The 15,453-nt window shown below is 41.0% G+C and overlaps 1 protein-coding gene across 2 annotated transcripts in view; it reads left to right on the plus strand.

Moving 5' to 3' along the window:
• The window catches only part of canx (calnexin), a 43,052-nt gene that overhangs the window by 13,249 nt on the left and 14,350 nt on the right, over positions 1–15,453 (plus strand). The window contains exons 2-8 of one of the 2 annotated variants that reach the window (XM_028812983.2): positions 1,749–1,919; positions 5,655–5,740; positions 6,331–6,389; positions 11,869–12,010; positions 13,327–13,408; positions 13,502–13,694; positions 14,116–14,305. In XM_028812983.2, coding sequence (XP_028668816.1) covers positions 1,752–1,919; positions 5,655–5,740; positions 6,331–6,389; positions 11,869–12,010; positions 13,327–13,408; positions 13,502–13,694; positions 14,116–14,305 — 920 coding nt within the window. In that variant the 5' untranslated portion in view covers positions 1,749–1,751. The remainder of the gene's footprint in view (positions 1–1,748; positions 1,920–5,654; positions 5,741–6,330; positions 6,390–11,868; positions 12,011–13,326; positions 13,409–13,501; positions 13,695–14,115; positions 14,306–15,453) is intronic. The other variant, XM_028812984.2, reaches the window with a different exon arrangement.

Consider the following 15,453-nt stretch of genomic DNA (forward strand, 5'->3'; position numbering starts at 1 on the left):
AAACACTTCACTGCAAATAAATCTCATGCCCCAGGTGTGTAAGGTGGTAAGTTGACTCCAGTGATGAAGAAACATGTGACATCAACTAAGCAAAAGCATAGGGTGATAAATGTAAGTTTTTTGTATTTGACAATTTTAAGTGTTTGAAGCAGTGCTGGCAAATACCCTTTACGTTTTCGGGCTTTTCTTTATTATTTGGTTTTGGGAGAAAAAAAAACAGAACTGCAGGAATTTGGCCTGTCTGTTTTATAATTCCTTTTTCAGTATCACTCATTTTTATTATTCGTACCAAAGGTCACCCACTGAGCAGTTTCTTTTTGGAGCAACTGCCTTGTAAAAAATGAAATATTAGACAAAGTGTAGAAACTGTTCAATCATTGCTTTGAGAGAATCACTAATAAAATTAGACTTTGGAAAGCTTGCAGAGCTTAGTGTTTGTTACACTTGTCTGCTTTCTATCCCTGCTTATTTTTTAAATTAACATTTATTTGCTGTTGCTTGATATTTTTTAACCAATGCAAGATGATCCTAACCCTGACCCTATTGCCTAACCCCCACATATTCCAGCCCCATTCCCTAAAAAATTATTCCAGTAATGAGTAAGGGGTTTGTCACTACAGTGAGCCAGTTAATTTGCAGACTTTCAGGATGTTGTGACTCCTTCAGCAGCAATCCCATTTACTTACAGTAGATTAAAAAAACTTTGAAGATTAGCATGCTTTACTTGCATAGGGGTTGGGATTAGAATTTTTGAGGTATTGGGAGATTTATACAGAACATAGGTTATGATTGTGACTGTGGGTAATTTGAAGTGGCCTTCCTTGAATTAAAGGTGTACTCAGACACTGCCTATTAAGTGTGTTTGCATGCCAGTCTTGCCAGGGTATTATTTGTAACACTGAAATATTTGTAGGGTTTGATTACTTCATATATGTATCTGTAGTTTGTAACTAGAGTGTTAGGGATTCAAAGCTTTTTTAAAAAGAAGATCTTCAAAGTGTGCATTTACAGGTGTAAAAGTTAAATACCATTTAATGTTTGTGGAGTACCATTTAACAATACATGTTACAAACAAAAAATAAAATAATGTAGCAAATAAGAAGTTCAGCTTCATAATATCTTATATATATATATATATATATATATATATATATATATATATATAAATATGCTACCGTGGCTGTTCGTTTGTCTGTCCAGGATTTTAAATCGTCTGTAGCTACCAAACCATTTGACCTGAAATTTGGTATACATATACTACATGAAGTCTACTATGCACTTTTGGGGTGATGATTGACCTCCCAAGGTTATTCCTCTTTTTATTTTTATTTTATTGCTGAATCAACTCTCGGCAGCGGCCAGCAGGGTGGCTGTGCGGTGCATGCATATGGGCACCGTTCTCATCCCTACCACCTTCTCCGTCACTTCCCCTGCCTCTTCATATCTTAAATTATTCCTGAGACAGATTGAACACTTAAGTGCCAGCTTAAGTGAAAAATTAAAGAAAATGTACTAAGTAATTGCAACATAAACACTGACTTGATCAGTTTTAACATGAAAAGACGCCGACGAAAGAAAGAGAAGCAGCAGGTGCATCAACCTCTGAGCAAACGAATGCTAAACGTACAGAGAAAGAGTAGGAAAACTATGAATGCTCAAGTCTGTATTCATGGCACGTTATCATGCAGTGTGTCTCCTGGCTGAATAATGGCTGAAAGTCTATTAAAAACCTTTCATTCTCCTTTAAGGCAATGGAGCTGAAGTGGAAACTGTTGTTTCTCATGTTGGTTGTGAGCACAAGGTCTATCCTTGCTCATGATGATGAAGACGACATAGATGATGTTGATATTGATGTGGATGATGACTCTGATGATGGCATAACAGAAACCAGCAGTCCCAGCTCAGCTCCTCTTCCAAAGGTGAGATTTTATTACAAGACAAACAGTACTTATGTCCAGTCTTCTCTATGTCTATGTATTGCCATCATCACAATAACTATAATGTAATAAGTGGCTTTGACATGTTGAAATTGTTTGAGCCTTGTTTGTCTTGAGTATGTGTGTATATTTTAACATTAAATCTGTGGAGGAAACCCATGCAGACACAGGGAGAACATGCAAACTCCACTCAGGGAGGACCCAAGCTTGAAAGTGCTATGTTTAAATAGTCAAATGGGGGAAGAATTTTAATATCAATCATATCTGTGCTTCCTTTACTGTAGTATATTACTAGTCCAGAAGATTTTTGTTGAGGGGAACAGCATGTTATCACTTTCTGTCTGGCCTTATGTTCATTAATGACAACATAACATTTACCCTCCCTATAACCAGAATAAATGCCAAGGGAATTAAAGTATACATAATGGCGTGTTTATTGTCAAAACACACAAAAGGGAGAGGCAAACCACATGAAAACTCAAAAGTACAGTGTGAAGCTAGGGGAATCAGAAGCAGTGTTTGCCTCTCTTCGCTTATCTCTTGGAATATTGGAAATCCTCTCTTCTAGGTGGGGATGGCCTGTCCACATCAACCTGCACCCACAGTGTTCTTTCCTTCCCACCCATCCATTTCTATCTGCCTTGGCCTCTCTCTTTCTTTCCAGGTAGACTGTGCCACTTCTGACTTGACTCTAGACTCCAAGTGCTTATGGCTTGAGTTGTCGTAAACCTCATTTTTGGTTTAAGCATGAAATTGCTTCCAAAATTGAATGAATCCTTAAGGCATTGGGACCATAGCAGCTTCTTGAGACAACAGACACCTCTATATATCCACGTGTCTTCTGTAGTCGCTATGTCATATAGGAGGTTTCATGGTAGTGTCTCTTAAAATGGCAACACTGTTCATCTTCTGTCCTGGGATGACATGCCCACATATAACTGGTTGAACAGAAAAAAAATATTCCTTATGGCAGTCTTTATTTTCAAAATGCAAACATATTCCCTCTTCTATCAGCCAGGAATGAAGTGATTCTTTTTATATTTTCGGTGTTTTTTTGACTTTCTGCAAACTAATGTTGTGTTAGCTTTTATTTAGCTTTTATATACATAGAATATCGGGCATCTCTGGCTTATTACGAGTCATTTGCTGTAGAGCCTCCTTGAAGTATACCGTTCTGTTTCTTCACTGGTTAAACTCTCTACTGGTGTTCTTAACTTCTGTTCTTGTAGAACATGCATCATTGTCTTGAGAGGAAAAACTAGTTATAACTTGTATACTTTCACAAAATGAGAGGAAAAACTAGTTATAACTTGTATACTTTCACAAAAAGGTGTCAATTTGTTTTAGCCCTCTGACTAGCAACACACCTTATGCAATGAGGCACTGCAACTTGTCAGGTACTCAAAGGCTCATTTGGTACAATTATACCCAGTGATATCCTTATCATGCCCCCTTTAAAAAAGATTTACTTCAAAGTTTAGGTCACAGTAAGGTAAAGGCCATGCATAGTTTTTTGTGCACTCTATTGTGCCTAATATTTTACCAGAACCAAGGGAGATGGCCATTTATATGATTCCAAGAGGCACATCATTTGCTAGAAGCTGTAATTAAACTGTTTAACTTTGTGCTGACGGCAGGAATGTTTTTAGCAGATTACCAGGAGAGAGGACTGTCAGAAATCTGTTTGCCAAACCAGTGCACTACCAAGACATTAGACTGGTCCATCTGAGAGATTGTTTCAGATCTTTCACTTGTGTGTGCTGGTAGTTTCAGCAGCAGTACAGTTCCTGAACCAGTGACAGAACACTGAGTGGGCAAGTTCCATGATGCTGGTCTTGGAATAAGGTGATCTGTCAGAGCCCTCTGCTCACATATTTATGTCTGATACCAGAACAGGGTAGTGACAAGCTATGCACAACAGTTGTGATTGCAACAGTCCTGTGGAATGCTGTGAATGTGTTGCCCTGACCTTAACCCTGTAGACCACCTTTAGGATGTCCAGATTCACAGCATCCCGACGTGTGACCCTTGTGGCCATCAACTTCGTCAGGTCATTTTGCGAGGAGTAAGATAATATTCCACAACTTCAGATTCATTGTAGCCTCACAGTGTTAGCCACAACAGGCAATCACACAAGATAATGAAGGTTTGCAAAGTGACATTTAGTAATGTTTCACATCTTCCATTTCATGTTTTTCTCACTGTCTTCATTGCAGAAGTTTCAGGGTTGGGCTTGATAATCACCTCCATGATACTCATGTTTACACCACCACCGTGATCGGTCAGTTTATATTTGGGTTGTTTCATGACTAAAATACATATGTTTAGCTTAACTAGTAAATAGCAGAGTAAAAAACAGGTTTGAAAACTCAAATATATCCCTTTCCAATGAATTTTAGTTTTTCATTTGTGTAAAGAGAATTGATCGAGGGGAGTAAACAAAGGGGATTCAAATGAAAAAACAGAAAATAAAAACCTACTTTTCTTAATGGACCTCATATAGGTTTTATGTCCTTGTCTATGTACTGGTGTACCTATTACTTGCATGTTACCCACAATATTGTCAAAAGCACTATACTTTGTTACCTTGTCTCCAAAACACTGACAGTGTCAACTCTTTCTGTTCGAGCCTTTGTCTACTCTACCTTCCCTACTCTCAAGTCACATAGACACTAAAGCCAAGGTGGCTTTATATTGCATCTTGGCTCAACTTCCAAAGTTATCTCCAAAGCAACTTTCCAGTGGATTGTGAAGTCCTGAGGCAGTATAACCAGTGCTTTCTCTTGTGACTCCAGGTATTACAACACTGGCACTTAAATAATCTCCTCATACCAGTATGGGCTTGTCTGATGTCAGGTGGATTGTGCCAGGCCTATTTTCTCACCTTTGCCTTAATGCCCTTTTTTCATGGCGCTGTCTTGCCAACTCAACAACTCATCACAATCAATACATAAAATAGGGGGAAAAACAGAGAGAGAGAGAGCAAAAGGGAGAAAGCAAGATTTAATAAGAAAGAAATTCAGTGAAACTTAGGCTTCAGAAGGCTGTGGATACTACTTTTGGTGCATAACTAGCATACAGAGAGCATTGTGCAAACATTTTACAAATAAGGATAAACGTAACAAATTAATAATTGCTAATCTGTATTGTGTTCAATGTATTGATTTTTGAAAATAGTTAACAACAACCTGCTCCAATCTTTAAACAACTATTATTCTGTCTTCAGTCATATTCCATCACTGTATATTGGTATATTTACTAGTAAAACAAGTTGACAACATTCATTTCAACCTGTGTATCTATATTACAGGTTGCAGAAGTGCTAACCAGTATAAAAGCAGAGATGATTTAACATTAACAAATGTCTGGCTTGTGTTGAAGTTATACTCATACTATGTATAGGGTGATCCAGATCCAACTATGCAACTTTTAATGCAGTGCAATAATTGCATAATTAGATCTGGACCACCCTGTAGAATTTCTTGGATTAGCTTACTTGAGGTACAGTTCTACAAAGCCACACCTCTTCATGTCACCTATCTAAGTCAGTTCTTATAAGGAGGTATGGGGACTCCATTATTATAGTTAATAACAGAATTCTAGTTCAGGTCTTAGTGTAAAAAGGACTTACTACCTTAATGACATCATATTTTGTTGTGGTTGCCTTACTAATAATGAAAAACATTTAACAGGTTTTCCTCCCTTTTCTTTCACTAGGTGACTTACAAACCACCAGTTCCTACAGGAGATGTATACTTTGCAGAGAACTTCGACAAAGGAACATTAGAGGGGTATGAATCAAAGTGTGTGCCTTTCACAGTCTAGGCTGCAACACCTTTTTTGTGATGGGCTTGAAAATGTGAACAAAAATATGAACCAGGGACACTGGTTCACTGTGCTAACATATCCAATTTAGTTTTACCACAGCAGTTTTTTAGACTGATGTAGCTGTAGGTAAAGAGGAAAACAATGTGTTTTTATTTAAATCGGCGAAAGAAATTGGACTATAAGAATATAAGAATTTGCTGCTTTAAGTATAATTTTAGTAGGACACCCTTTTATGGCAATTTCACAAGGCATAATACTTTGCCAGGAACTACTACTAATTGCTATATGTGGGTAATGAGTTACCTACCTCGTTCATCATGCATTTAATGCTATCATGTTAATGTATTGCATTATCGTTCTGTATAATATCTAATACAATATCTGTCCATACTGCTTAGTCATTTTATTCATCTTTCCAGTATCTAGCCTATTCAGCCCAGTGGATTGAAAGTGATTTTGTAGTCATGTTCTGAAAAGTGGAGTTAATCTTTGAATGACAATAACATGATGTCTGGGTAACATGTACTTGCAAGATCTGTGTAATTTTAACTGCTCTTTGCTTTAGATGGATTGTTTCTGCAGCTAAAAAAGAAGATACAGATGAGGAGATTTCAAAATATGATGGTAAGTTGAGAAGTTTAAGCTGGGCTCTTGTGGATTAGGAACTTTAGAAAAATGATAGGCGAACCATACATTGAGAATACATTCCCACTGTATTCCATCCATCCATCCATTGTCTCCCGCTTATCCGAGGTCGGGTCGCGGGGGCAGCAGCTTGAGCAGAGATGCCCAGACTTCCCTCTCCCCGGCCACTTCTTCTAGCTCTTCTGGGAGAATCCCAAGGCGTTCCCAGGCCAGCCGGGAGACATAGTCCCTCCAGCGTGTCCTGGGTCTTCCCCGGGGCCTCCTCCCGGTTAGACGTGCCCGGAACACCTCACCAGGGAGGCGTCCAGGAGGCATCCTGATCAGATGCCCGAGCCACCTCATCTGACTCCTCTCGATGCGGAGGAGCAGCGGCTCTACTCTGAGCCCCTCCCGGATGACTGAGCTTCTCACCCTATCTTTAAGGGAAAGCCCAGACACCCTGCGGAGGAAACTCATTTCAGCCGCTTGTATTCGCGATCTCGCTCTTTCGGTCACTACCCATAGTTCATGACCATAGGTGAGGGTAGGAACATAGATCGACTGGTAAATTGAGAGCTTCGCCTTGCGGCTCAGCTCCTTTTTCACCACGACAGACCGATGTAGCGCCCGCATTACTGCGGATGCCGCACCGATCCGCCTGTCGATCTCACGCTCCATTCTTCCCTCACTCGTGAACAAGACCCCGAGATACTTGAACTCCTCCACTTGGGGCAGGATCTCGCTACCAACCCTGAGAGGGCACTCCACCCTTTTCCGGCTGAGGACCATGGTCTCGGATTTGGAGGTGCTGATTCTCATCCCAGCCGCTTCACACTCGGCTGCGAACCGATCCAGAGAGAGCTGAAGATCACGGCCTGATGAAGCAAACAGGACAACATCATCTGCAAAAAGCAGTGACCCAATCCTGAGCCCACCAAACCGGACCCCGTCAACGCCCTGGCTGCGCCTAGAAATTCTGTCCATAAAAGTTATGAACAGAATCGGTGACAAAGGGCAGCCCTGGCGGAGTCCAACTCTCACTGGAAACGGGTTCGACTTACTGCCGGCAATGCGGACCAAGCTCTGGCACCGATCGTACAGGGACCGAACAGCCCTTATCAAGGGGGCCGGTACCCCATACTCTCGGAGTACCCCCCACAGGATTCCCCGAGGGACACGGTCAAATGCCTTTTCCAAGTCCACAAAACACATGTAGACTGGTTGGGCAAACTCCCATGCACCCTCCAGGACCCTGCTACGGGTATAGAGCTGGTCCACTGTTCCGCGACCAGGATGAAAACCACACTGTTCCTCCTGAACCCGAGGCTCGACTATCTGACGGACCCTCCTCTGCAGGACCCCTGAATAGACTTTTCCAGGGAGGCTGAGGAGTGTGATCCCTCTGTAGTTGGAACACACCCTCCGATCCCCTTTCTTAAAGAGGGGGACCACCACCCCGGTCTGCCAATCCAGAGGCACTGTCCCTGATGTCCATGCGATGTTGCAGAGGCGTGTCAACCAAGACAGTCCTACAACATCCAGAGCCTTGAGGAACTCCGGGCGTATCTCATCCACCCCTGGGGCCCTGCCACCAAGGAGTTTTTTGACCACCTCGGTGACCTCAGTCCCAGAAATGGGGGAGCCCACCTCCGAGTCCCCAGGCTCTACTTCCTCATTGGAAGGCATGTTAGTGGGATTGAGGAGGTCTTCGAAGTACTCCCCCCACCGACCCACAACGTCCTGAGTTGAGGTCAGCAGCGCACCATCCCCACCATATACAGTGTTGACACTGCACTGCTTCCCCTTCCTGAGACGCCGGATGGTGGACCAGAATCTCCTCGAAGCCGTCCGAAAGTCGTTCTCCATGGCCTCCCCAAACTCCTCCCACGCCCGAGTTTTTGCCTCAGCAACCACCAAAGCCGCATTCCGCTTGGCCTGCCGGTACCTATCAGCTGCCTCCAGAGTCCCACAGGACAAAAGGGTCCTGTAGGACTCCTTCAGCTTGACGGCATCCTTCACTGCTGGTGTCCACCAACGGGTTCGGGGATTGCCGCCACGACAGGCACCGACCACCTTACGGCCACAGCTCCGGTCAGCTGCCTCAACAATAGAGGCACGGAACATGGCCCATTCGGACTCAATGTCCCCCACCTCCCTCAGGATGTGGTCAAAGTTCTGCCGGAGGTGGGAGTTGAAGCTACTTCTGACAGGGGGCTCTGCCAGACGTTCCCAGCAGACCCTCACAACACGTTTGGGCCTACCACGCCTGACCGGCATCCTCCCCCACCATCGAAGCCAACTCACCACCAGGTGGTGATCAGTTGACAGCTCCGCCCCTCTCTTCACCCGAGTGTCCAAGACATGTGGCCGCAAGTCCGACGACACGACCACAAAGTCGATCATCGAACTGAGGCCTAGGGTGTCCTGGTGCCAAGTGCACATATGAACACCCCTATGCTTGAACATGGTGTTCGTTATGGACAATCCGTGACGAGCACAGAAGTCCAATAACAGAACACCGCTTGGGTTCAGATCGGGGGGGCCATTCCTCCCAATCACGCCCTTCCAGGTCTCACTGTCATTGCCCACGTGAGCATTGAAGTCTCCCAGCAGAACGAGGGAGTCCCCAGAAGGTATGCCCTCTAGCACCCCCTCCAGGAACTCCAAAAAGGGTGGGTACTCCGAACTGCTGTTCGGTGCATACGCACAAACAACAGTTAGGACCCGTCCCCCCACCCGAAGGCGAAGGGAGGCTACCCTCTCATCCACCGGGGTAAACCCCAATGTACAGGCTCCAAGTCGGGGAGCAATAAGTATACCCACACCCGCTCGGCGCCTCTCACCGGGAGCAACTCCAGAGTGGTACAGAGTCCAGCCCCTCTCAAGGAGATTGGTTCCAGAGTCCAAGCTGTACATCGAGGTGAGTCCGACTATATCTAGCCGGAACCTCTCAACTTCGCGCACTAGCTCAGGCTCCTTCCCCTTCAGAGAGGTGACATTCCACGTCCCAAGAGCCAGCTTCTGTAGCCGAGGATCGGACCGCCAAGGTCCCCGCCTTCGGCCACCACCCAACTCACACTGCACCCGACCTCCTTGGCCCCTCCCATAGGTGGTGAGCCCATGGGAAGGGGGACCCATGTTGCCTCTTCAGGCTGTGCCCGGCCGAGCCCCATGGGTGCAGGCCCGGCCACCAAGCGCTCGCCATCGAGCTCCAGGCCTGGCTCCAGAGTGGGGCCCCGGTGACCCGCGTCCGGGCGAGGGAAAACGCCGTCCAAAATTGTTTTCCATCATAGGAGGTTTGTTTAACCGCTCTTTGTCTCATCCCTCACCTAGAACCAGTTTGCCTTGGGTGGCCCTACCAGGGGCATAAAGCCCCGGACAACAGAGCTCCTAGGATCATTGGGACACGCAGACCCCTCCACCACGATAAGGTGGTGGTTAAAGGAGGGGCCACTGTATTCCACCCCTCCGAAACCTGTTAATTTTATGTTTATGTGTATTTGGGTTTAAGGATGTCATTAGAATGGATATTTTGGTACTAATTTTTGTAGTACCAAGAAAGTCAATACTACACTCGTGCATAATACTGCAAGTAGACAAGTTACTGCAGAAGGTACAAGAATTCATGAGAAAAACGTGATTGAAATTACTTGTTTTACCTACAAGCTTATAGTATTGATGATACAGCACCACATAAACACATGTTGAAAAGAAAATCGGCAGAAAGTCGTGTCTGGAAATAAACGCTTTTGTGTTTGCTCAAGAACATTTCAGCACGTGAGGGCAGGAATCATACTTGTTGTTTAAAACAAAAAAATGATGGAATTAAATTAAAAACAGATTTGTGCATACTTGGAGAGTGATCTTTTTTAACTTGTTATGCATTTGTAAAAGGAGATGAAAAGATAACAAGATTAATCACTTTTAAATAATGTTCTACACAGCCCTGATAAGTAAATGGAGACTTCACATTCATTCTCTGATTGTAATGAGCACTTCTACAGATGTCCATCAGTCCAAGCACTCATCCACAGTTACACAAATAGGACTGTGGGATGTGAGAGGACTGCAAGTGCAAACAACAGTTTTAGCAAGAAAACATTGAAGCAACATTCAAATGACATGGCTATTTGGCTTGGCTACACTACAGATGACATGAGGTGCTCCATTTGTTAATACCAAAATAAAACTCATTTAGTGTTTTCAATGCTTTGAAAAACAAGGAAAATCTGCCTATTGATATGTACTACATTAACAGAGACATGAAACATTCAGTGGGTAAGTCAATCAAAACAGCATACTACTAAATATGAGTCTACAAACTCATATTTAATCATCTTGATTACATCTTGCCTGAAGAAGGGGCCTGAGTTGCCTCGAAAGCTTGCATATTGTAATCTTTTTAGTTAGCCAATAAAAGGTGTCATTTTGCTTGGCTTTTCTCTACATTCATAATGGCTAACACGGTACAACACCCTAGTACTACAGGTATACAAGATATATAAGACACTGGAATGATCTTGTAATTTACTCATACACATATAATATTAACATTTTTGTATTTAGTATTTATTTTAAACAGTAGCTTTCAGTTACTGTACCGAATATGTCAGAATACATTTAGATTGTGTACATACTAAAATATATAAGGTAATTCATGGTATATCGTTCTTTATAAACCCTAGGTGAAAATCATCTCATGATCATAAACCCCATTTCTGGGAATCCCCACCTCTCCCACACATTAATATTGAAGCCCTTTATTGTATTTTTTTTTTATTTATGAAGGCCAAGTCTAGTTAAGTGATAGTTGGGTAGCCACTTGGTGGATATACCAGAATTTTAAATTGTTTGTTACAATATGAAATATATTAATAAAAATAGTATAACAGAAAAAGGCACAATATCGTTCACTTTGATAAGCCTAAGTACTTTAATAAAAAGCCATTGAATGGGTTTTTCACTGGTATTGGTATTAAGTACAAAAAGTTTGGTATTGTAACATCCCTATTTAGGATAAGCAGCACTCTGTAACACACTTTTCCTGTGATTAGCCTGACATGTGGCCCAGCAATTGTTTGCTTTAGTTCAGGCAAAAATTTACACATGTATGTCAGAGCCAGCAAAGACTTGGCTGAATAGATCAGTCTTACTTACTTAACTTACCCAGAGTACATTATGTTAATTGTGGCACCCTGCATAATGTTTACAATATAACGGCAAGTGACTAGTTTGTTTATTGTAATTCTGAGTGTTTAGTTTAAAATGTTCTCAATTTAAAAATAGTGTCCTCACTAATTGTTAAAAACTTGAGTGTGCTTTTTATCAATCATTTGTATGAGCCTAGACCCCCCCCCCCACCCAAACAGCAACAACACATGTATGAAAGTTAAGCAAGATTGCATTTTTGAGTGCTGTTTCAGTCCCATTTTAAAATCAAGTAAATTGTGACCACCTGTTTTTACGTTTTCTTCTATAGGAAATTGGGAAGTTGAAGAGATGAAAGATTCCAAGCTTTCTGGAGACAAAGGTTTAGTCCTGAAATCGCAAGCAAAACACCATGCTATCTCCTCCAAACTCAAGAAGCCTTTTGTGTTTGAAACTCGACCACTCATTGTTCAGTGAGTAAAGCAATGGTTCCATATTTTGATATAGATATATTACTGTTTATAAATATTAAGTACAGTAGAACCTCTGTTGTCGAATGACTCTTGTCTCAAATAAATTGGTTCCCGAACAAAAACCGCACCAGTTTCCAAAAAGAATCTCGGTTCCTAAACAGGCAAACCATGTGCTCTGCAGGCTAAAATGTGAGGCAGAAGAGCGTCACTTACCCCGCGGCCTGCTCAACGCAGACCCCTGCTTGAATTTGCAGTGTGCACAGAGTATCACTTACCCCATAGTCTCCACTCAGTGCAAACTCCTGTTGTCTTCAGAGACAGAAGAAGGAAGGGAGGATGTTTGTAGTTCTGTGATAAACGAAATTTCTGCAAAATGTGTGAAGTGCAAAGTTTTATGGAAAAATATCACCGAAAAAGTGGTAGCAAACGGCGTTATAAACCTTTTCAGTGACAATGCCATGTTTCACTTCAGAAAAATTTTAAAATGTAGGCAAAAACAAATCTCAATGTTCAGGTTTTTAGTGAGAAAAAGGGTCAGTGAGTCTCAAGTAGAGTCGAGTGGTGCCAAGAGACAGAAATTAGATAGAGAAAAAACTCTAGAAGGACAGTTACCTGATGTTTTTATGGAAGGAGACTCCATCACCACCTTCCACTTACACAATCAGCTGTCCTTCATACAGGTTGGGTGTGTTTAGGTGGCCATTGATGGAGGGGTTTGTTTTTGTTTGTTTCTTCAAAATTTCATTACAAAAGTATTTTTCCCTTTTTTTTGTTACTGTATTTGTTTAACATCTGTAAAAATTTATTACAAAAAAAAAAGCTCCCCTCTGTACAGGTAAATTTTTCGTCAATATTTTTTCTGTTTTTTTTTTTTTTCTTTTTTAATGTAAGATTGTATGCATTTTCATTGTTTTTTTATGTGATTTTATGCATTAAGTACTATTATAAAGGTTTAAATAAGCAGTCATCTGGGGTTCGAGAGCAGGTTAATCCATTTTACATTATGGGGGAAATTGGTTTCAGTTTTAAAACAATTAAGTTTCTGAACAGTCTTTAGGAACAAATTATGTTCAATAACCGAGGTTCCACTGTCATAAATAAAGGAATAATAGAGTGCTTGGTAGTCCAGAAGAAAAGATTGTTGCCTTTTAAGCTTACTAGAGGGAGATCTTTGGTTCAATCATTGTCATGCTGCAGGAATTCTAATTCTTTTGTTTCATCTTCAAAAAAAAAAAATTCCAAAAAAGAATAAGGTAGTGTAATATCTGTTTTTTAACATTATGTTGTCTTTTTATTTTTCTTTCCTCTTCTTCAAGGTATGAAGTTAATTTTCAGAATGGGATTGATTGTGGAGGAGCCTATGTAAAGCTGCTTTCAAAAACTCCAGATTTAATCCTGGTAAACATTCTATGATAATGAACAGTACATTTTACAGGAAGTAAACATTTGACTAAAACCAAATGTGACATTTTTGCACTATTTTACTTATAGGAGCAGTTTGTTGATAAAACACCATACACAATTATGTTTGGCCCAGACAAGTGTGGAGAAGATTATAAACTGCATTTCATCTTCCGTCACAAAAATCCAAAAACTGGAGAGTTTGAAGAGAAACATGCAAAAAAGCCTGACAGTGACCTCCGAACTTTCTACACAGACAAAAAAACTCACCTTTATACTTTGGGTATGTTGTTCTGTGTTTATTCACATTGTGATAGACCACATTTAGATGGACTGAACATATCTTTAGTTATCCGTCTTTATTCTACAGTGCCTTGTCCAAAGTGTTGTTTCTAGTTTTCCTGACTATTATAGACTTTTAATCAGTTAAAGGGTTTGAGTACATTTTGCATTACTGTGATGGTTCTGCTATGATTTATTGGCCAAATAGTTGCCGTTCCTGATGAGCAGCATTTCAGGAAATGTATTTCTTAGTATGACTGTGTTGGTCTCTGTGTGTGCAAATTATATATATATATATATATATATATAATTTATTTTTATATATATATATATATATATATATATATTTATTTTTATATATATATATATATATATATATATATATAATATAAAATAAATAAATATTTTTATTTTTTGTGTAGTTCTGAATCCAGATAACAGTTTTGAGGTACTGATTGATCAGACCATAGTAAACAGTGGAAACCTTTTGAATGACATGAGTCCAGCTGTAAACCCAGCAGCAGAGATTGAGGACCCTGATGACAAAAAGCCTGATGACTGGGATGAAAGAGCAAAGATACAAGATCCTGATGCTGTTAAACCAGATGACTGGTGGGTATCAAAAAATCAATCAATCATTTTATTTATAAAGCACATTGGTTTAACAATTTTTGTGTTTAAAAGTGTTACATATAAACTCTGGAAATAACTTAATTATAAAATAAACAATGAAATATAAAGTCAAGCTGTTGAGGGTTCTGTTCAAGTGCAAGAAGTCAAGTTGGCAGACTGCATCTTTCCAGTGCTGGGTGGGCTTAGAATGCTTATTCCTGGATGGGCCAGGGCTTGTAAACTTATGGGAAATGTGTCATCATTCACCCTTTTAGTCAACTTCCTGCTGAACTGCAGATTAAAAGAAGGTTGTTTTAGCAAGTGTGCCCCCTTTTGTTTCGAGGCTGCATTGCGTACCTCTGCAGCGCCCTAAACATGTCTATTTGCACATGCTTGACAGACTAGTAAGACAGGAACATGTTGTGAAGATATCCCTTGTAACATGCATCATTTTCTCAAACTTGCTTAATCCAATTCAGGGAGCCTACTATAGCAGACCTAGGTACAAGGTAGGGAGTATCCTCGTGTGGAAGTATTTGAGATTCTGCTTGGGGTATGGTGTGATATGGTCCTAAAAATTGAAATGTGTAACATACCCAGCAGTAGGGCTGACATGTTAAATGAAACCTGTAAAGCCAGCAACAGCAAAATAGCATAGGATACAACATAGGTAATAATCTAGCAACAACAATAATATTAATCCTTAAAGTTGCTTTGCATAAGGGAGACAGATAAAGTAAAATAATCAACACAGCAACACAACTGCAATGGCTGACTTTAAAGTACATTGTTAGATTTAGTTACAAGTATAAGGATCTCTCAAATGGGCTTTTAACTTGCATTAAAACTCCGCAAATATCATCCTCTGATGTTCACTATCGTCATTAATGACTTTATACTCTTCATTTTGTATACAGTAATCCCTCGCTATATCACACTTCGACTTTCGCAGCTTCACTCTATCGTGGATTTTATATGTAAGCATATTTAAATATATATCGCGGATTTCTGCGGACAATGGGTCTTTTAATTTCTGGTACATACTTCCTCAGTTGGTTTGCCCAGTTGATTTCATACAAGGGACGCTATTGGCAGATGGCTGAGAAGGTACCCAACCAGAGCGCGTATTACATATTAAATAAAACTCC

This window comes from Erpetoichthys calabaricus, chromosome 11 (genome assembly GCF_900747795.2).
Source record: "Erpetoichthys calabaricus chromosome 11, fErpCal1.3, whole genome shotgun sequence".
Lineage (NCBI taxonomy): Eukaryota > Metazoa > Chordata > Cladistia > Polypteriformes > Polypteridae > Erpetoichthys > Erpetoichthys calabaricus.